At 39.8% G+C, this 22,636-nt stretch overlaps 1 protein-coding gene across 1 annotated transcript in view; it reads left to right on the top strand.

Annotated features, from left to right (window-relative positions):
- The window catches only part of adgrl3.1 (adhesion G protein-coupled receptor L3.1), a gene marked incomplete at its 5' end in the record, with an annotated part of 102,975 nt that overhangs the window by 52,517 nt on the left and 27,822 nt on the right, over nt 1-22,636 (top strand). The window contains 7 exons of the mRNA XM_079264596.1: nt 1,861-2,271; nt 3,376-3,479; nt 4,693-4,878; nt 6,508-6,546; nt 13,976-14,159; nt 18,147-18,269; nt 18,489-18,694. Coding sequence (XP_079120722.1) covers nt 1,861-2,271; nt 3,376-3,479; nt 4,693-4,878; nt 6,508-6,546; nt 13,976-14,159; nt 18,147-18,269; nt 18,489-18,694 — 1,253 coding nt within the window. The remainder of the gene's footprint in view (nt 1-1,860; nt 2,272-3,375; nt 3,480-4,692; nt 4,879-6,507; nt 6,547-13,975; nt 14,160-18,146; nt 18,270-18,488; nt 18,695-22,636) is intronic.

The raw sequence follows: 22,636 nt of genomic DNA, 5'->3' as shown, positions 1-22,636 counted from the left end.
TGTAGTACATAGTTTAGCCTCAGGCAGATCAAGGAAAGAATAAAGAAAGGTGCTTTATACCTTTGCTGAAAGTCAGTAAATCAATAATTTTAACATCAGGTTAGACTTAAAGCTTCAAAATGTGCCTTCATACTTTTTCTGGCAGCAAATGATTGCTGAATTTTGGAGACCCCAGAGGGCCTAGTTTTACACAGACATGGATATCTAGCTAGCTTTGCTTCTACTACTGTACAAGATGTTGGTTGTCCTGCTGTAGGCATTGAAAATAAAAGCAGTAAGGCAACTGAAGCTTGAGAGGTGAACAGCCACCCGCCCTACCCTGGAAAGATGGGAGGGATGGGTGAGGGAAGAGTTTTTCTAAATAAATATGTATATATATATATATATATATATATATATATATATATATATATGTATATAGGTTTATATTTACAGCTTTGTGATTCATGAAAGCTGGAGCAATGCGTAAATAGCCTATTTGTATTTCTATTAGCACATTTATGATCTTTCCTGAAACTCTACATGGACATAATTTGAGGTATACAAAAAAAACAAAAAAAAAACATGTTATATTTGCAGAATATAATATAGCGGGATGTTATAGGAGCAGGTACAAATGCATATATTAAAATATTAAACTATGAATTAGTTGGCTACACTTAACCATATAATGCTAAATCCTTTTCCTGTGACAGATGTCAGTAATTAATTTATTTTAATGAGGCTCTTAACCATAATTTATGATAAGTCAGATGTTTACGGCTGCAAATATGAAGGCTTGAAGAGACAGGCTTCACCTGTGCATAGACTTACATAAAATGACTGTAATGCCAGAAGAAATTATGAAGCAAAGTAAGGAAAAACTGCATGCTAGCACCACTTAGAAAGAAAGAAATTGGACTAATACACAGTAAGTTAAAAGGGCATGAACACTTTACAAGCACACACTCTGCTCCTCTTCTTTTCTGCCCTCTCATCCACTCATTCTTCATATCTGTCCTTAAACAAGGCCGGTGTGAATAATTGAGCTGTTTTACAATGAAATATTGACAATAAAGGAGTGTGCCATGTGCATTTAAGTTGCCTTTCTGCCTCTCATGATGTCATGGTGTTATGAATAATGCACGACACTGAAAGAATGTTTTTTCCGCCAAGTTAGGCTGCAAGAACCACTGCTGTGTAATAGTCCCTGAGGAAAGACTGGTAATCTTTTGCAGGAAAGAGAAATCACTGGTCTTATTCAGAACATGAGTTTTGCTGTAAGATGATTGCAACTACTTCACTTTGACACATACTGAATAGGTTCCCTTCTACTGTCGGTGACTGAACTGTTTCTGGAATTCTAACACTGGAAAGTGATGAAGAGCATCACAAAGATTTGACAACACCTGATTTGACAACAGTGATAAAGAATGAAGCATTTGAAAGTGATCAGAACCATGAGCCTACTTCCTGTCACTGCTATTTAGTGCTGGATAAATGAGTGTCTGCAAATATGTTTGTGTTTCTATTTTAATGAGTTTTGCCTATATGTTAATGTTTAGACCACTTGGTGTTTACATTGAGGATTGCTTCTTTTAAACCCCTTAACGCTTACATTTATTTACAATAATTTAAAAACAATGCATGCAGTAAAAGACAAAAAGGAAAAACAATATAATATAATTTTGAATGAATAAATAACATAAAAGTAAAAATGTCAAATAAATACAAAAATATAGTAATTAAAAATGAGTACATTGAAAATGTAATACTTTTTTAAAGAAAGGTAAAAAAATGTTTTTTAGCAAAATTGAAACAATAAGCATCAACAGTTTTTACTTTCTTTCAATTATAATCAAGTCTTCTTGTTTTTGCTAGACTACCGTCCACCTCCAATGATGCCGCCAAACCGAGGAGGCGGTTCAATGGGCGGGGGAAGTTCCTCCTCCTCATCAACCAGCCGTGCTACTACCACTCGTTCTCCTCCCTACTACACCACCCCCAGGCCTCTCCTCACCACATCGCCTGGCCAGCGCTACAGGACCACCACCACAGTCCGCCAGCCCATTTTGGTTCCTCCTGGAGGCTCGTCCCCCGACACCAATCTGATTCCTGATACTAATCAGAAAGGAGGGCGATCGCCTCCGGTGCAAAACCACCCGGCTGTCCCACAGCCCCCTGCGCTGCCTCCCCAAGATTTCTGCACTCCAAGGGTGATGGCCGACATATCATGGCCCCGGACGCAACAAGGCCAGACTGCCAAGCAGCCCTGCCCTGTAGGGACGCTGGGTAAGAAGCTAGATGGATAGCAGAAGATGAAATTAGCATGAGCACTTATATTTGCAATGTGTGTGTATGAAAGCAGTCGTTCCTGTATTGATATACAGAGAAAAACAAATGCACTCATATTAGGGATCATTGACAAGAAACAACAGCAACAACTAATACTTACATTCATTCATTGTCTGAAACTGCACAGTCCAACGAAGGGTTGCAGGGAAGCTGGAGTCTATCCCAGCAGTCTTAGGGCGACACACAACCACTCCTATGGGCAAATTAGAGTAACCAATTAACCTAACATGCATGTCTTTGGATGGTGGGAGGAAGCCGGAGTATCTGGGGGGAACCCACGTATACACAGGGAGAACATGCAAACTCCACACAGAAAGATCACCATTCAAACCTCTCCCCAGCCAAGGATTGAACCAGTGACCTTCTTGCTGTGTGAGGTCACAGTGCTAACCACCACGCCACTAACGCCGACTAACTAACTAATACTTGCATAAAACAGAAAGCAGCAGCCTTGTTCTTAAAAAAACAAAAAACAAACATTTAAAGTTTTGTGTGTTGATCCACCACAGATAATGCATTTTTATGAGATGCCTGCTTGGATGTGCCACCTCAGGCTCAAAATAACAGCTTACTCACCTCTACGGACTATATCCTCATCTGTATATATGCAGCACATTTAAAATGGATCAGGACATGCTGACCTTCATGTGCATATATGATTTTATATCAATAATTTAACTCTTTTTAGTTGAAATCTGGAAAACAAAACTGAAAAATCATTACTCTACATATCATTACCTATCATAGCATAATTACATCAGTCATATGACGGCTAAGTTGTGATATCTGTCTAAAGTTACTCTCCTAATGCTGAATGACCAGGCATCATTGTCTATAAAACCTTCAAATATGACTTAGACACTTATGCTCTGAGGCTAACGATAAGTGCTCTTGCGTCTCTGAAAAGTTTTCACGATGAAGATTCTTCCACTCCTCAGTTATCGCAGTGACAAAGACAAAATGCAAAGCAGCATGAGAGTCTTTGTGTCTCCTGGTGAATGTCAGGACTGTCTAACCTTGTTTGCTTTGCTTGTCTTGCAGGCGTGGCTACATACATGTGTGTGGCCCATTTGGGCTACTGGGATCCCCAAGGCCCTGACCTCAGCAACTGCACGTCACCCTGGGTCAACCACATCATGCAGAAAGTAAGTCTGAACGCTGCCGTCGGCTCTTGCAGCTCCCACTAAGCCCCAGGATAAGAGTGTGTGTTATGGATATACCCCTGCAGCAGTTTTTCTCACCCATGCAGAAGCAGTGACCACAGGGAGAGATCCAGGCCATGAATCCATCTTCATTTGTTAACCTTAAGTCTTGTTTAAGATGCGGCATAGCTATGAGGAAGCGGAAATGTCTACTTAGGTCATTGATTCGCAGTTGGCTGTTATCTCGATAGGCCGGCAGACATCACGATCGGCTAATTTAGAAGCAAATGCATCATTGTTGCATGGAAGAAGTTAAGAAAATTGATTCTTCAAGACACTTTGGGTTTAAGAATTACGGTGGCCTTGGGGTGCAAAATAGTAGTCTGGACGGAACATAAAAACCAGAAAGAAACCTGTTTCTCCTGTCGCTGCAGAGACTGAAGAAAAGAAAAAGCAAAATAGAAAAATTGCTAAATCTATATTTTTTTGCACTTGGGAGTTTTTTCCTCGCCTGTTTACAAGTCATGAAGTCAAAGGAAAAAAAAAAAAAAAACATTTTCTTTAGACTCAAAATATTGATTTAGTCTCATTTACCTTTCAGGGCTTCAATGGAAAACAACTTTTCAGAAAAACAGAATAAAAATATATTAAGGGAAAAAAACTACAATAGAACAGAAAAAACAATAGAATGATATAAATATAGTTGTGGTGAAAGGTTTTTGGGTTTTTTTTTAGCTTTGCTGTTTTCTTAAACGGTATTCTATGTTTTCTTGTAGTGTTTTCTAAAATGTTAAAAGAATTTAAGATTGTTTTTTGCGAAGCTTTACAGCTTTTTGTCTTCCATCACAAAACAAACGGATCTTTATTAAACTAGAAACTGGTTACAATCAAACTCAGAATTGACAATATTGAAACAATTCTTAACACTACAGGAGCTACAGAAAAACAAGCTTTAATTTTTCTTCCTGTGTTTTCTCTCTCATCCTTTTCCTTCATTTTTCTTTGTATTGATTTGTCTCACTTCGTCTATGTCCTCCCTTTTCCACGCTGTCATTTCTCCATCTGCCTTTTGCTCTTCCTCCTCTCTCTCCCTTTTACTTGACACTCTTGCAAACTTTTTCTCCTCCTGCCAACTTTCACTTCTCACCTCCAACATTTTCTTTTTCATTGCCATCCATCTCTGCTCCTTTTTGCTGCCATCTTCTTTGGCTTGCAGCTTCGCTCGGGCGAGACAGCAGCGATTGTGGCCAGGGAGCTGGCAGAGCAAACCAAAGGGCTTTTGCGGCCTGGCGACGTGCCATCCACAGTGCGCGCGATGGCACAACTGGTCGAGCTGCTGGATGTCCAGCTCAGGAACCTGACGCCCGGGGGCAAGGACAGCGCTGCCCGCAGCCTCACTAAGGTACTGCCTCAAGAAACATGATATGAATGCATAAGTACGTGATTTCATGCAAGCGTGCGTATGGAGAGACTTTAATGACAGGAATTCAGGGAGAAGGACTCCTAAGTTAACAAAAAAAAAAAAAAAAAGACGTTTGCCTTCCACTCATTTAAAATGGTTGAAAAAAAGAAGTGTGTTTGCAGAGTTTGATGAAGAATCAACGTAACTGCAGATTTCTGCATGATGAATCGCTGCTCTTAAGCATCATTTTATCATCTCTGTGCCTCTTGGAAATAAGTTTTACACAACGAAGATAGATAACGGCTTTTAGTCTTTGGCAGGGCCAACTCTTTTTAGATCAGGACCTAAATTGAATAAAATGTTGTCTCTGTTATTTTCATTGAAATATACAGCAACGACTTGGTACAGATTTTATGTCATGACTCTTTAAATGAACTTAAGTCTTTTAGCTTTGCTATGAAGCTGCTGTTGACACAAAGACTGAGTCTCTACTTCAGGATTGCATTGAGTAAAACTCTGAAAAACCTTTTTTTTGTTCCTTTTTTTTTAAACCACAGAAATTCTGTGCTTTGCTCAAACAGGCATTAAGAGAGAGTGAATTAGATTAATTGGGATTGGCTGACTGACTAACCCGACTCGCCTGATGGTTTGTTACACAGAGCCAGCTTGGAAGTCCTCTGCAGAATAGATTAATCATTTGTCTAAACTTTTGTCTAAACCAGTATGATAGCTAACTCAGGCACAAGGTCTGCAAACCAGCTAGATGCCCCATATAATTACAAACATGTTTTGTGTTGTTCATTAAGCTGGAAACGTGCAGGAAATCAACTAAGCTCCAGATATAGAATCAGTCTAGTGATTTGGAAACTTTTCCCTCCTGAAACTTGCTCATCGCTGCCACTGTAAACATAAGTATGATGGTCACAAATGGAAAACTTGGAGCTAATTTCTCCCATGATTTTTATGATGGACTGTTGGTTGTCTCTGCTTTAGTCAACTTTACACCTGGGCTTTGGCTTCTGGTCCTTTTGATTCAGTTTTAGCCTCTGACTAACTTGGGCTCCTTTATTCTCCACCATATTTTCTATCTAAATTTAAATCTCTTCTGTTCAGTGAAAATAATGAAGTTAACATAATAAAAACTGGGGTATTTATTTATTGTGACTAAATAGCCTAATAAAAGGTTGTTTAGAATAATAACCTACATGAAAAGGGGAAAGCACTTTTTTTCCAGTATTGTCCCAGTTACATGCAGTATGTATCTAATTGAGTGATTTTAATTTTTTAATCTAATTTATTGTGCTATTTTTTGGGAGGAAAATGAAAATGACCAATCATGCATCGGTAGTTTTATAATTAATATCATCAATTCACTTGACAGAAGTTGCGGATATGAAGTCAGTGAGAAAGGAGAAGAGGAAGGAAGAGTAGAAATAGATCCAAAAGACAATTATGGTAGCGGGAATGAAATAAAAAGGAGTCAAGTGAAGAGAAAAACAATATATTCCGGTCACCAAAGTGTTTTTGCACACTGTTAATGAAGTGGGTGTGAATGGCTTGTGTGTGTGTGTGTTTGTGTGTGATTGAGAGGTGTTGCATCGCTAACAGCTGAATTGTTTGAATTTACAGCTTCAGAAGAGAGAAAGGTCCTGCAGATTTTTCACACAGGTATTTCTTTCTGGTTCGGTCGATTACTTTGCCACACCATAGTCCCTCATGTCTGTTTTTTTTTTTTTGTTGTTCTTTTGTTTTGATTTTTTTGAACTGTCAGCATGTAATCTGCCAAGCTTGCATACGTGTGTGATCACACATTACAATGCACTACATAGAATTCCATTTCTATGCTGCTGCAGTTGTCTTATGATTTCGCAACCCAACCCTTTGAGGAGGGCAGTCGTCTGAGGGGTCTGTTCTGGTCCTGATACGCAGTCTGTGCCAGCATCAATGGAAACGCAGACATACAGACACCCGTGTCAATCTTTTAGTCTCCTCAAAGGGTTTACTAATATTTTTTGTCTTCAAATGTATCCATTCTTTCATGTATTTGTATTTTTCTGCATTCTGAATCAAAATGACTGAGAGGCCATGATCAATAGCGATATTAGCTCATGCGTTTAGTGGATTTGCTTGCAGAGTTGTAAAGAGGCCTGCCTGCAGCCAAATGACTGGTTATCCATCTCCATTCACTGGAATCTCCTCCCTGCTGCCATAACAGAGAGAAGAATCTGAGTATGATGGATACTCTGATGCAAACAGCTTGATCATGGCCTCAGTGCCTTCAAATAATACCAGCTTGTGTTTGTGGCTCAGTATTAATTATTCTTTGTCCTTGTTGGTCTGCTTGTATCGATGCTTGTTTGTGTCGATGCCATGCGCTCACACTGTTAACAGGATATCTAACATCTTTCGGGCACGTTTCTGGTCAGCTAAAAGTCACTGTTCAGAACATCAAAGGACTCCAACATCCTCATTCATGTGTTGTAGATAGACTGCAGAGATTTCTGTCTACAACAACCCCCCTCAACTGACACATATACGTACACAGACACACACATACACACACACACACACACGTACTTGATTGGGTTGCTCTTTTTCTCCTGATGCAGGCTTTTCTCCACTCTCCCCCTGAAAAGTCTTAACGTCAGCACCAGTCAGCAATGTCACATCATAGAACATGGCTTAGGAGTATACACAAGCTGACACCCCCACTCCCACCCGCACACATAACACAAATATATGAATATATTCTCCAACAATGATCTTAAGCTGTCACATCAGAGCCAGCAGAAATGTGTGCGTTGATTGTGGCTCATTGCGGAAGTGCTACGTTTGAAGAGGACGGCTACTTTCGCTCAGCTGGTTACAGGTTCAGATCCCAAATATCTGCATCACGCCTCGGGTCCAGCACTCAATTGATTACATAATTAGGCATAGTTATGTGAAAGGGAATTATAACAACAGGGCCTTACTCTGCCAGATAGAAATGTGCATGATTAGGGATGTGGCGTGGTGGTGCCCTCTCCTCGTTAATTATCTACAACACTAATTGCCAAGTGAGGAGAGTGGGCAGGAGGTTTGGGTTCCTAATAGAGACAAAAAATAATTGAATTCTCTCCCTCCTTTTCTCTCTTTGTTTCTGTCTCCTTCTCACACTTCATCCCTCCTCTTCACTCGCTTCGTTTGGGGAGCTAGGGACTCGTTTCATGTATACCAAATTGGCAATTTATTCATAATGAAGTTGGTGATGTGGAGAGGCTTTGATGCTTTAGGGTGCACTGATGGAGAGAGAGAGAGGGGGTTAATCTGCCAGGTAGAAGGGGGACGAGAAGCGAGGAAGGATGGATCAGAAATTAGAGAAATTGAGAGGAATGGAATATGAGAGACAGAGAAACTGTAATGGGGGCAGTGAGGAGACAGTGATGCTCAATGACAATGTCTAATTTGCCCTCTATTTATGGATGGCAGGTCAGAACATGCCATCGTGTGAATTTAAAGGATGATTTAGCTTCAGACTCATCTGTCAGCAGGAGACAAACTCCAAACAACAACACTGCAGATAAGCGCGCTGCTCTGATGAAACCCTTTTCAGAAGATTCCCTTTCTCAGAGCTTAGCCAGGCGAGGAAATCCATCCTTTTTCTCTACTTTGGCCTCTTTGCGTACTTCTAACATCCCCAACTCTGTCATTTTACACTTTACTCTAAGCAAGTGTACACATGCCACGCATTCGTGCGCATGTGCTTCAGAGTGCGTCCATGTTCCTCTCGTGTAGCTGGCAGTAGAAGACCAGCCCAGCCCAAGTCTGTCTTGCTGCTGCTGTTTACGCTGGATTACCCCAACGCTTCAAAGCATTTCACTTCTGCCCCATTTACAACTGTGTGTCCATGTATGCGTGCACAGAAGTGCTGTGTGTATGCCGGTGCAAGCGCCCGCGCATTCGCTGCAATACGTCGGTTCTCTTCGACACACACAACGCAAACTCACACACTAGCACAAACGACACCCTTATCTGTCTCTGCAGAGCCTCTCTCCTCTTTGAAGACCCCTAAAAAAAAAAAAAAAAACGTCTCTACTTTAGCCCTCAAGTCCTCGTACTTGTGTGGATAGAAATGTCACCAATGGCATCAGAGCCTCACCGACACTCCCACACACATGCCCACACAAACACATACTTTCCCATCCCTGACTTTTGGATGTTGAGATGTCTGGACCTTCAAGGAAATCACACCCCTTCTTCTTTTAACCGATCTCTCTTCTCTGCAGATGTAATCTCGGACCCGCCGAATCAAATTTCACTGTAGAGAAATTTAAATGAAATTGAAAGTGCGAGATAGTCAAAAAGTACAATAAAAGCAACGGAAAGTTAAATGAGAGAAGAAAAGCGGGGTTATCTAGAACACATCAAAGAGGGACTTTTGCGAGCAGCATCAGCAGAGCGAATGGTACGAAGGAAGCACCACTCCTCTCCAATCTGCTGTGCCAACAGTACAAAACATCCTCCCCTCTGTTCGTTTCTGTTGCCTTGGCGGCTACTGTACAGCAAGTGGAGCAGAATGATGCACTACAATTCTTCTCCTAGCCCCTAGTGCCCCCCCCCCCCCCCCCCCCCCCACCACCACACACACACTGTGCTGACACATAATCAACGCACACATGCATGTACAGAATGTGCCACTCAACATTTATTCAGGCTTAACGCATGGAAGCCTTGCTGGCAACAGAGTAGAAGGAAGATGAGAGAAAAATGAATGCCTTAAAAAGGCATTAAAGTTAGATAGTAAAATCAGTTAAGAATAATTAGAATGATTAAACTTTTACTCAATTGAATTAACTAAAACAAGATCAGCTGGAAGTGCAGAATTAAAAATGTAAAACTTAAGAATCCCCTCAGGGGAAAGACATGAGGTGAGCTTCGGTGTTCTGCATAGTTCTGCATGTTATTAGCATTTGCAGGTGAACAGGAAGCGAGCCAAGTAATTTAGATGAGTGAAGTTATTATAAAGTATGTTTTAATGTATTTTGTTGAGGAATCAAGAGTTTACATTGAAACTGTTACTTTTACAACATTCAAGCCTTTCAGGGTGTCATAATTGTGTGAAATGTCTCCGCAATCATGAATCAATAAAAACATGTCTGATAATTTGCAAAAAGTATTCACATTCACAACGATGGATTTATGCTACAAATCGGCACAGCAACGTCTACCATCCGAGAGGGGTGAGGTTGTACGGTTACGTAAGATGTGAGGAGAATTCATTTGGTTATTTTGCTTCATTGGCTTACTTCATGGGGAACTAGTGGCATGAGCGATAGCACAAGTTAGAGTAGGATTATCTAAATCCAGTGCTTGAGGGCCACTGCCCTGCAGGTTTTTAAATGTTCCCCTACTCTTACCTTTATCAAATGAAAAGGGATTTCCTCAACATCTTGTGCTCAAGTTCTCCAAGAGCCTGTTAATGTACCAGTAATTTGAGCAGGGAAACATCTAAAACCTGCAGGGAAGTGGGGCTCGCAGACTAGATTTGAACAATCCTGATCAAGAGGAACCATCATTTATGCACAAGCTAGTTAAGGAAGAAATTTATGTGAGGAGCTGTAGCTCCAAGCCACTGGTAAGCTGGGGGAGCACTGGAAGCTGCAAGCTGCGAGGGTTATCAGAGCTGCTGCTCAGGAGCTCCCATGGCTGGGCTGAATGAGTCAGGTTCAGGTTAGAAAGTAATGCATTTCAGTACATTTTAAAAAAGGGAAACAATGAGAAAATAGTTTTATTCTGATACATCCCTGCAGCCTTGTATCATTTAATATCCTTATGATGAGGATGCATGTCTGGTGCACTTGCAGTTTGATTATTATGTGATCAAAGGTGCTGAACTATGGAAGCGTATTGCATTCACTTGGGAAAAAAAAAGAAAAAAGCTCTGCTTTTCTGAATTAATAACATAAATTAAAAAAAACTAAAATGTTTTTTTTTCTGAATTAACACTGCTGTATTTTCTAAGCCTGTTAGTGTTATTACCAAGCTTGATCCAGAGAAGGTCCAACATGTCCCCTTTGTTTAGTTTAATTCACTTTTACTTTGTTTTGGGATTGAGACATTACGAAACACTCTTGTCTCTAAGTTACGTTGATGGGATCATTATTAGTTTGTCCACTTTGGGAAGACACCTGTGGGCTTTGCGCTTGTTCAGACGTAAAACCCCATCTGGACGTGCACGCCACATTTCTTCGAGCTCTGTTAGTTAGATACGGTATGCCCCACAGATATATATGTGGCACACACATGGATGGCACTGGCACACACGTAGCATATGAAATGTTAATTAAAAAAAAAAAAAAAAAAAGAACTTTTTTTTGTTTTATCTTGTTAATAAAAAAAAAAAAAATAGAGCTTTGTACATGCAGTGTGCTTCCGTACTGAACAGAGCATGAAGTATAAAGTCAGAGTAGACTTAGCAAGCTGCGATGGAATGGCAACCAGTCCCAGGTGGACCCTGCCTGTCTTCCAATAATTGCTGGGATAGGCTCCAGCTTCCCACGACCCTGAACTGAACTAAATGGGTTCGGAAAATGAGTGGATTGATAGACCTAGCTTGTGAAAGAGACATAATCGCCTCCCAAGTGGTTTTTAGGGGGGAACAAATGGGCTATTTTACAACATTAACAACTGATGTAGTGAGACTTTACATGAAATATAAAGATGCCTTCTCATAAAGTCAGTTTGAATAATTAATACCTGATGATAAATTTCTTTATTTCTCATCTATTTATCATCTTCTTTATTTATACTAGTCATTGAAAAATTGGCTATACAGGTTTGTCACAGGTATTTTTGGCTCTAGTAAAGTTATGGTTTTGTCAACAGTTAAAACTATCTGATGGTTAGAGAAAGCTATCAGAAATGAGTAAATAATAATTGAAAAAAAAATGAAGAAGACAATATGGACCAGTGACTTGTCCAGGGTGTTTTCTGCATCTTGACTGGTAACTGATGGAAGAGGTTCCAACACCTAAATGATGAGTATTTATAGTGTGTTAAAAGAAAAGCTCATTTTCACTTTGAAACTGGTATATTGCTCGGTTTTTGTTTATGTCTGCACAAACTACAACATCTGATTATTATACAAACCATACAAGACAAATATTATATTAGTATTTCTTATTATCAATTTCCAGACTAAATCATCAATTTTCAGTGTTTCTTAACCATTTTAGCAAAATCTATATTTTCAGTCCATCACGTCAGTTGTGATTTTTATTTATTTATCTTTACTGAGGGGGAAAACCACAAGAGTACCAAAACAGTACAGTTTTATTTGTGTTTGTTTTGTTTTGCTTTGTTTTATTTTTTTTTTATTTTTTATTTTTTAATGGTGTTGCTTGTATTCTCCTGTCAACGTCTGAAAAGGATGCAGATAGAAAACAACTTTGTTGGTGCGCCTGTGTGTGCTTCACAACCACTTCTGCTTATTCTGGTTGTTTGCAGAAGAAGTAGATTAATTAGTTTTTGTTTACATGTGGTCCTCCCAAACTCATCCAGTATGCATCCCTGCTAATTAGCTGCTAGTGCTAAAAGAGGATATAATATTATCATATTAGTTTGTTGGCTAAGCACCAGTTTTTTTTTGTGTGTGTTGTACTGTAACTGCATGTAGATATAACGCTCAAAATAAACAGGATTAGTTCTAATTCCACACGACAACTTCATGTTATGTAGCAACACTTCAGTCAACACTTATATGATTCATAGTCTTGTGTCTCTTTAGAGTTTGTGTTATCCGCTGCATACACAAAACGCACATTGTTACTGCTGCTGTTGAGCCTCCTCCTTTCTGATCTCTCACATCTGCCTGCAACCCTGAGTGACAGAGACCAAACGGAAGTCAAACGGTGGATGTGTGAATGGCCATAAACTGACCTCCCTCATTCTTCCTCTCTGCCCTTGCAATTCCCCACTGGAGACCCCTTTTGCTTGTATAATGGAACCTGTGTTACTTTTTCCACTTTCCCATCCACCCTCCTCAAGAGAGAGGCAGTAAGAAGCATTGAAAGATGAGTAAGAGATGAGCGAAGGGTGGGAGTGTGTCTGCATGAAGGGTGGTTTACAGAGCAGGAGAAAATAAGGAGACAGAGGGGAGTGTGAGATGTGTGTGTTTGATAGCACCTGTATTCGCTTTTCCGCCTCTCTTGCTCCCAGTGGACGCCTGTCACCATGGACTCACTGGACTGTTTTATCGCTCTCCCATGGCTCTCCCCTTCTCCCTACCCCCCCCTCTTCTCCACCAGCTCTCTTTTCTCTCTGTCTCTTTATCTCTCCACGGGTCTTCTAAGACGTGTGTGCCATCCATGTGTGTGTGGCGTTCACGTCTAAAAAAGGAGGAACTGAATTCTTGAACGCAGAAGACAAAAATCTGCATTGTTTCATGGAAAATGTCTCATCTGCAGCATGCGAGCCAACCGCTCCCTTTTTTGTTTTGGTAATATTTTTTGGCTTGAGAACTGCTCCACACGTCTGGATGTGAACCAGCAGACGTTATCTGATAAAACTCTAATTTCTTCTCATACCCTCAAGCGCAAGTTTTCCGACTCACAGATAAGACTGTTACTTTAAAAATAAAGAAAGGGGAAAAAAAAGAGGGAGTGAGAAAAGCTGAACCAGGTCTGGAGATGTTGACACATGGTGATTGCAATCAGCTAATTAGCTTAGCTTGAATTTCAGAACATCTGTGATTTCTTTCATATGAAGTGAAGAAAGTTGATTGTACACATTACAAAGTAGGCAATAGAGAAATGCTCTTGATAGGATGTCTTATGCTACCTTGTTTTGTTGCTCTAGTTGTATCTGCATGGGAATGCCACATTTGCATTGCTTACATTTGGCTGTCTTGATTGCTGTTATTTATCAACCTGATTAATGGAAAAGAAAGACTGCATTCTCATTGTTGCATCCTGCTGACTGCTGTCTGCAGTAGTTTGGGTGTTGCTTGTGTTCTGAATAGATGTGCATTCATTTTCACCCTGGCATCATTGATTGAAAGGTATACAAATATTAGCATTAGCTTCAGCTATGTGACCTGTGTCTTTTATTGCTGCCTCAGGCTATGGTGGAGACGGTTAATAATTTGCTGCATCCACGAGCCCAGGCAGCATGGAGAGAGCTGCCCACGAGCGAGCAGCTGCACTCGGCTACTCTACTCCTTGACACTGTGGAGGCTGGTGCTTTTATGTTGGCCGACAACCTCTTGAAGACCGACACCGTGCAGGAGACCACCGACTTCATACGTGAGTACACCATTCCCAAATTCCAGGTGTAAACCCATGATGGTAAAGGAATTTATTGTGATACATTTGAGCCAGGCACCTTATGTTCATTGCTTATAGTGGATCAGAGCAGTGGCCAACAGCTGCACATGGTGACTAGGGGTTAAATGTACAAACAAAAGTATGTCTGTGTTCTTGTAATTTCAGCTTCATCCATCATCCTGAGTCTATCACAGGTCTAATACAATGTGTCTCATGGCCACACACACACACACACACACACACACACACATACCTGAAAGCAATTTAGCATTACCATTTTACTGAGCATATATATCTTTTGTCAACTCATGGACCATAAAACATGTTTTTTGGTTTTTTTTTGTTTTTTGGTTTTTTTTATGTGAATCCCACTGCAACTTTCCTCATTTGTTATCAGCTGATTGAAACAACGTAATATTTGACAAAATATCAAATCCTAGGGCTGAGATAAAGCAGGGCTCCACCCAGGTGGATCTTTTATGGTGTATGGAGACCCTGTCAGCTGTCTCCACTTTGCCGTCAGCACAACAACCTGAAACACAAAGTACAGATCAAGCGGCAACCACCGGAGGTTAAAAGTGAAGCCTATGCGGAAGAGCATAAAACTGCAGTTCCCCCTTCATCCAATCCAAAACAGAGCAAACCCCAATAGACTCCCATGTTAAAAAGATCAACTTGACAGCAGAAATAAACATGTTTACAGCCTGTTTCAAAAATCCATTTTCAGTTTAATAGATCAGGTTTACCTTCATGACAACTGTGGGGGGAGTGAATATTACTAACTCGCTCATTTAAAAGTAATTTAATCTAAAAATTCTGCATATTTAGGGACGTGTCCTTTTGATTGACAGGTACCCGATCTCCCGCTTCAAGTCAGAAGAACGCAGAACAACTGCATTTTTAGCCGGTTAACAACGTGACTTAGCTTTAGCCCGCTTACCTCCATTAGCTGGTTATCTCCTGTTATCTCCAGATTAGCTTGGTAAGCGCTCAGCTACAGGAATCTCGGAGCTCAGATGTTAATCATCACAGCCCCCCCTCTCAGCTCCCCCTCTTTGCCCATATTTATATTTTCCGGTCAAGACGACACGCATGCCCCTGCCAAGATGGTGATACTTACTGTATTGAAGCTCACAAATGATAGAAAAAACAAAGAAAATAAGAAACATTTGTGTATGTAACTTAGTTAATATACAAAGTCTGTTCTGATTGGTCGACTGGTTGGTGAAAAATGGCAGCGCTTGTTTGAAGCATGCCGAACCTTCAGTCGTATTACACAAATGTCTTTCATCGTAATTTTCTTGAGCAAAAGAGGAAAAACCTGGACAGAAAGGTCTTTCAGGCAGCGTATGGTAGAGTTGTCTTCTGTGGAAGAAGTTGACTTTTTATTTTACATTCACGAAAAAAGCATAATACAAACAAAGGAAAGGGAAATACCCGAAAAGAAAATTGTGACCTCTTTAAAGCCGTGCTTGCTTTGTTTTATTATGTAGAGCAAATGTGCAAAGCTGTCAGATGGAGGTCATGATAAAGATGCTTCAAAGGGTCAAATCCACCGAGATCCTCTTCTTACAAAATGCAGGAAAAATATTGGCCTGGAGGCAGGCATGAGTTGTTTGCCAGAGACAATAATTTTTATATATTTATTTTTCCATATTTTCTTCCCTCTGCTAGTAGGCGGAATTGACAAAGCAGAACAAAGCTAGTTATTATGGCATTGTGCACATCACTTTCCTCCTTTCTGTTTCTTCTCCTTCCATCATCTCCTCTCCTCATTTCTCGCTCATCATCTCATAACCGAGTTTTACTGGAGAGCAAAGAGCCACTTTACGTTCCGTGTCTTCGGATGATCATATATCTGCAAGCTGTCATTTTCATCTGCGCCCAGAGAACAGGTTGCACACACTTGTGTTTCTCTTGGTTATCCTCTTGTTTACTTCCTCTTTGATTTGATATTTAAAATTTTCCTCCACGTCGCTCCCTCCCGTTACTAGAATTCAGCGCGCTCGTACGCTGCTCAGTCACAGATGAAAAGCCACGGAGGAGGAGCAGGAGAAGAGAGGAAACTGGAGATGATAAGAAAAGAAGACGACTGGATGAGTGCATGCTCGAGGGCGACGGTGGCGGTAGAATGTCAAATGATGCTCTGAGGTTTTCCTTTTCCTTTTTTTTAAATTTTTTTTTATTTTTCACTTTCACACCAGAGAGCAGTTGCAGCTTCATGCACCGTACTGATTACATTACTGCAGTTTGTCCTATCAAAGACAGAACGTACAGACGGATAAGAAATCTCGCAAAGTGACTTTGTCATTTTCTTGATTAACTTTAAATGCAACAGTTCGCCGCAGAAGCCGACATCCTACACAGTTCCAGCTTACATAATTTCAGACTTCTCCATTCCTTCTATTTATTTACTTTCCTCGGCTGAATGCGCCACATAAACGTTGTTACATAAACAATAATCAAGATGTAGGTTACTGCATCACCGAGGAACATAAAGCAGGAACTCGCTTTCTTTTTTTTTTTTTTGTGTGGAGAATTTCGTCTCCACATTTCTTTTCTTTTTGTGCCGATAATCTTCCCTTCCAGCTAATCCAGTGGGAAGATCCACCGTGATTATCTCTCCCCTGTATTCATAACCGGCCCCATAAAGCCTGTCTTCTGTGTGTTTCTCCTCCTGTTTTCTCACTTCTACCTCTCTCTTACTCCCTCTTTCTCACACTTTTTAAGCAACCCACACCTACTCCCATTTTTTCTTTTTTCTTTTTTTTAACAAGCCTTTCAGATCAGAGTGACAAGGGGAATAATTTGACACAATTTAGAGATGCCAGTGCAGCTTCTGTAAGTATTTTTTATTGTGTTAGATTGTGTGTGACTAGGAGGCAGATGAGGTATATGGCAGATGAATAAATAGTGTTATTATTAGTAGCAAAAGAGCGATTTGAAGGGATAACGCAGCGGCAGCAGCATGCCCGTGTGATAATGATAATGAATAAGTGTGTTTCTTAGGAGGAGGATTGTCATGACAAAGATGCTTTAATTAGATTAGACTCAGCGTGTTTTGATGCCCCGCTGATGTTTGTAGGTGTGGATGTATGTGTTTGTGTGTGCTCAAAGCTTGAATGTTGAATTTCACTAATGTGATAGTTAGACTCATTCACTGTCCCCCATTTCTTTTTTCTGCAAACCTGTCCATACTTGTGGCTTTTTCCCTCTGATTCCACTTCCTCTCGTCTGTACCTCAGTATCTCTTGCCTCTTAGCTCGTCTATTAAACTCAGTGAAAGACTAGTCTTTTTTTTTCCCCTCCCATCTGTCTCCACTCCAGTCCTCTCCTTTCAACGCATCTGCTCGTTTCCCATCTCACCCATTCTGCTTGTCTGATTGCGCTCTTCTTCTTCTTTTTTTAAACCTTCTCCTCTTTGACTTCTTCAACTTCCTCTCCCACTTTCACCTCCTCATCCACTCTCATTTTTATCCGACATGTCGTCGGGTTGTTTATGTGATCAGGGAGCTGTTTTCCTTCATGAAAGCAGCAGCCTAAATCACCAAATCACTCAGAAGCACAAGATAGCGATACACCAAAGGTATAATTAGTCCTTAATTAGAAACTTTATCTAACACATTACTCGGTTGTAACCGGGAATGTGCTAACGAACTTGGATTGTGAAATTAGATTGCTACAATATAAAGGAGGCAGGGTAATCTACCTCACTGTGTTGCACCAGTTGCTTGGAGACATTCTTACTGTTTTTAGTCTAAAAATTCTCATTATTTCAGTTCAATGCGTGTCAGGTCTTTTTTCACGTCTCTATTCTGACAACGCTAGAAACTGCTTTGGGATGAGTGCTCGTGTTGTACTATGTGGCACCTGGTGAGAAAACACGACCGAGACAAGAGTGCGAAGCTAATCTGATGTAATGTGCAATGCTACGACTTGACATTAGGGTGTGCCTGTGCGTTTCAGAGCTGGAGGTAGCCAGGCTGAGCACGGATGGGAATCTTGCCGACCTGACATTCCCTCAGTCAGAGCAACATGGAAACTCCATCCAGCTGTCAGCCAGCACTCTCAAGCAGCACGGCAGAAATGGTAAAAAAAAAAACAAATCTCACATTCTCTCTTCCCCTCACACTTGCTAAGGGCTCCATGACCCCCTCTGACTCTCTTTTTCTCCCTGTCTAACTGACTTGCCGTGCTTTCCTCCTCCAAATGGATTTTCGTGCTTTTTCTCACATCCGCCACCTATTTCTGTAATGGGGCTTATGGCAGCAATTATCAGGAGCACGGTCTCCATGTGTCTTCTTCCAGGTGAGATCAGGATGGCGTTCGTGCTGTACAGGAACCTGGGCTCCTACCTGCCCACTGAGAACGCCAGCGTTAGACTCAGCAGTGAGGCAGTCTATCCGAATTACTCCGTGATTGTCAACTCCCCAGTCATCACGGCATCCATTAACAAGGAGAGCAATAAGGTTTACCTGTCTGAGCCTGTGGTCTTCACTGTCAAACACTTGCAGGTGAGTGGACAGAAGCTAAGCTGTAAGTATAGGTCTGGGCCCTCATCTATCAGTTGTTCTTACACACAGATTTATGTGTATTTGTGAGTGTGAGAACAGTTGTGGACTTCACTACCTTGTACTATACCTAGAAATCTTAAATATAAGAAGAGTTCTGACCATTCACACACACAGCAGTAGAAATACTTACTGAACTAATAAACTTTAAAGAAACAAAACACATGCATAGCTTAAACATTTAAAAAAATTTACATAAGACACTTATGAGAGACAGGAGAGGACTAAACTTCACTGATCTGATGTTCGGGGTGTTCGATATTGGCTTATTTTTTTTTTACCAATATATCAATTTTGTCCAATTCTTCATTTCCGATACTGATATTTTTGGAGTGAGTTTTTTTAAACAAACAAACAAAAATATCTGGAAAAACTGGACTTGACATTTTTTATATTTGGCTGTTTTTGCTTAAAGAAGACATAGTTGAATAGTTTGAAATATATGTTGTGCATATTGTGTAAATGTTGTCTTTAAAAAAGTAAAAACCGATACTGATAATTTCCGATATTGCATTTTAATACTGATATCGGTAATAGTATGATATTATATCAAATGTATATAATATTAGACATCTCTATCAAATACTATTTCAAACATGTCTCTTTACTATGAGCGAATCATCAATATAATTACTAATCAGATGGAGAAAGAGATCTTGTTCTGCAGTGATCTGGGATCTGTGTTGCAAAGTTACATTAACTATTGTATTCTAACCATTCCTGGTTATATTAACTACTATATATATATATATATATATATATATATATATATATATATATATATATATATATATATATACTTAAACTACTATAAATATAGTGGTTAGTGGTTGGATAGGAGACAGGTGGTCAGAGGCAGGTTTGACATTCCATGACCATCACTCAGCTGCACCACAACCTCTGCGCTGGATGTGTCTTTTCTCCAGACCAAAAGACATTTCTTTAAACAAAATCAAAAATCAGAACAAAGGGTAGTGTTGCGATAATGTTAACAATGTGTGTGTAAGTTGCCTTTATCTCTATAAAACATGTGAAATGAACGAGGTTAACCAGAGAGCTTCACAGGATAAAACATCCAAAGATGAAAGTTCATTTGGTTTCATTCCTCTGGCTGTAAACACATCTCATCTGTGTGCCACGACACTTTAAATGTTTGTGATTTTTTTTATAGCTTGATCTGCAACAATTTAACAGTATCTCTTCAAAAAGATTCCTTAATGTCAAATCATACACAGCGCTTACTTCTCTTTGCAGCATTTATTTCTCCTTTGTTAGTTTGACTATTTTCATGCAGAATACTGGTTTAGAACTGAGTGATATTTATCTCCTGTATTTACACTTTTGCAAGTGAGCTTTAAATGTTTTAACTGAACTCGAGTGAGTGAAGAAAACAGAGATGTTTGGTTGGTTTCACATACACAGGAGAAATTCATTCTTTCCCTCTTTCCATCACTCCGAGAAGAAGCACAGACAATTACTGCATGAAGGAACATTTTGTCTGGATATGTGGTTGAATGAGGGCGTTTCTGAATGCAAACGATGTTTACATGCGTGCACGTTCATGAGCAGGTGATTTAGAACACATGGGCTTCATCAACGCGATTACTTAGTAGCGTGTGTATGACTGGCCTCTGCCTGTATGCTAAATCTGGATTTTTTTTTTTTTTTTTTTGCATTTATGAATTTTTCACATTTCATCTGTAGGATGGAATTTAGGACCATTTCAAAGAACGACATCTGAATATTTGTCTTTTAATAGCAAGAATGAATATAAAAAAAAAAGACCAAAGCCATGAAGGTCTTTGTAGCAACAATGAAAAATTCATACCACTGCTGTCAAAAGCAGAGAAATATGTTCATGCACTAGGCTGATCAAGAGTCTTATATTAGAATGTTTTTTTTTTTTTTTTTTAATGAATTCATTTATTATATAGCATCATTAACCAAGAAGAAAACATAAATTCAACAGTGGTTCTGCAGGATGTGTTATGTACTTGCATGTCCCCATATAAGATATGTGTACAGCATCTGGAAGGTGTCTGGGATCAAGTTTTTCTAAGCAGACTTACATGAAGTGCTTCTGATTAGTCAGTTTGGAAATCAGGGAGCTAAGCTAATTGGTTCTCTCAAGGTAGTCATCAAATGAGCAGCTCTTGCTATTTAAAACCAGTCAAATTCTGCTTCCAGTAAGTTCAAACCAGTCTATTTTTGGATTAGTTGTTTACTTTGTCACCGTTTTCTCAACTGCAGAATGTGTTTCCAAGCATCACTGCATGCACCTCAGCAGGTAAACACATCCTGCTGCTGATCAGCTGCTACATCCAATTTCAAATACGAAACTACAAGATTTTAAAGTAAAACACACCAATTTATCAGTTTGTGCAAGAGTAATGTCCAGGGCTTAGCTAATCAACAAGTCTGAAGCAGCTTAAGATGGGCTCAGCTGATCACTGTCAGGACATGTTGGACAATCACCTCATATTAAATGACAGAGAGTGACATTTAGGTTATTTGCTTGAGAAAATGGTTGGCAATGATCAGTGGAAATCACCTCCGTTAATGCAGAGAAAAGAACCTGCTGGTCAGTGTCTATTTATTGTGAATCGATGCTACAAGTGAGAGGAAAACAAAGGAAAGGACTTTGTGTGACACAGAAATGGAAATTCTTGTGTTCCCTGGTCGCTCATTACCCTGAATTCTCACATTAATGTAGTCCTCTAGCTGTGCCAATGCATCCTTCATTCAGCATTACGCATATGTGTCACTGCCGTATTTATAGGCTGTATTTACAGTCAACAGTCTGATTAATTCACACCCTGCAAAAACCATCACGGTGAGTGCTATCCCCCACATCGGGATATCACCGACTGTTGTTAAAATGGGACTTTAATAGTTGAACACAATGGACAGAACAATCTCGGCATCACATTATTATTAGTAGTCTTAATTAAAATATGAAGTGTAATGATTGTTTGAGAGCCTTAATTTATTTTATTTATTTCCGGAGCTTTTACAGTGTGTGTATTTAGGGTGTGAAGATGTGCCAGGTTAGACAACTGGAGGAGCCGGAGTGTGTGTTGGCAGCCTCATCTGTGCCTCCAGTGCTCTTTGTGAGCATAATTATGTCCACTGCAGGGATTTTGCACACACACAAAAACAAGAATATTTTTCAAGAATATTTCTTTATTAATCTACAAATGTAAATTATAATCACTCTCAGTATTAACATTAGAATTAAACAGACTATATGAGTAAAATAAAAACACAAATCAGTTTGTATAAATTGAAATAGCCACTGGAGATGGCCGCTGTAGACTGGGATCATTATATAGTATTACGTTGGGCTACAAAGATCATGTGTTAAAGCTGAAGAAACCTCTGTCTGAACAAGCTTCAGTTAGTTAAATGCATTAAGAGAGTTTAAATGAAAATAATTCAGATTATTAACACACAGCATTAGGAACAGTAAGTTAGACCATCCACGTCCAAGCATTATCTAGGCATTGTGACCCTGAGAGTCTGTGACTGCAATTAAGACTCTTATTTACTCCAAGCTTGGGAAGTATAACAACCAGATGGCCTGATGAAATATTGAGCAGAGTTATGTTGGTTTTTAGTCTTTAACAAAATGATGTTACATATTTTGTAACATCATATGAGCAAAATGAATGTTTATGATAGAAGTAGATATCAATATATATAAAAAAAAAAAAAAAAAGCAAAAAGGTTGAGAGATTCTCTTATTTGGTTTCATCTGATTATCTGCATCTGCAGTGTTTCTATGTACATGTTTAGACTTCCACACAGCAGAGGCAGATGGCTGCCCTCCCTGAGCTGGGTTCTGCTGGAGGTTTCCTTCCTGTTAAAAGGGAGTTATTTCCTTCC

This window comes from Telmatherina bonti (assembly GCF_933228915.1).
Source record: "Telmatherina bonti genome assembly, chromosome: 3".
Lineage (NCBI taxonomy): Eukaryota > Metazoa > Chordata > Actinopteri > Atheriniformes > Telmatherinidae > Telmatherina > Telmatherina bonti.
The sequence above is the reverse complement of the archived record's forward strand: the minus strand, read 5'-3'. Positions and strand labels throughout refer to the sequence as shown.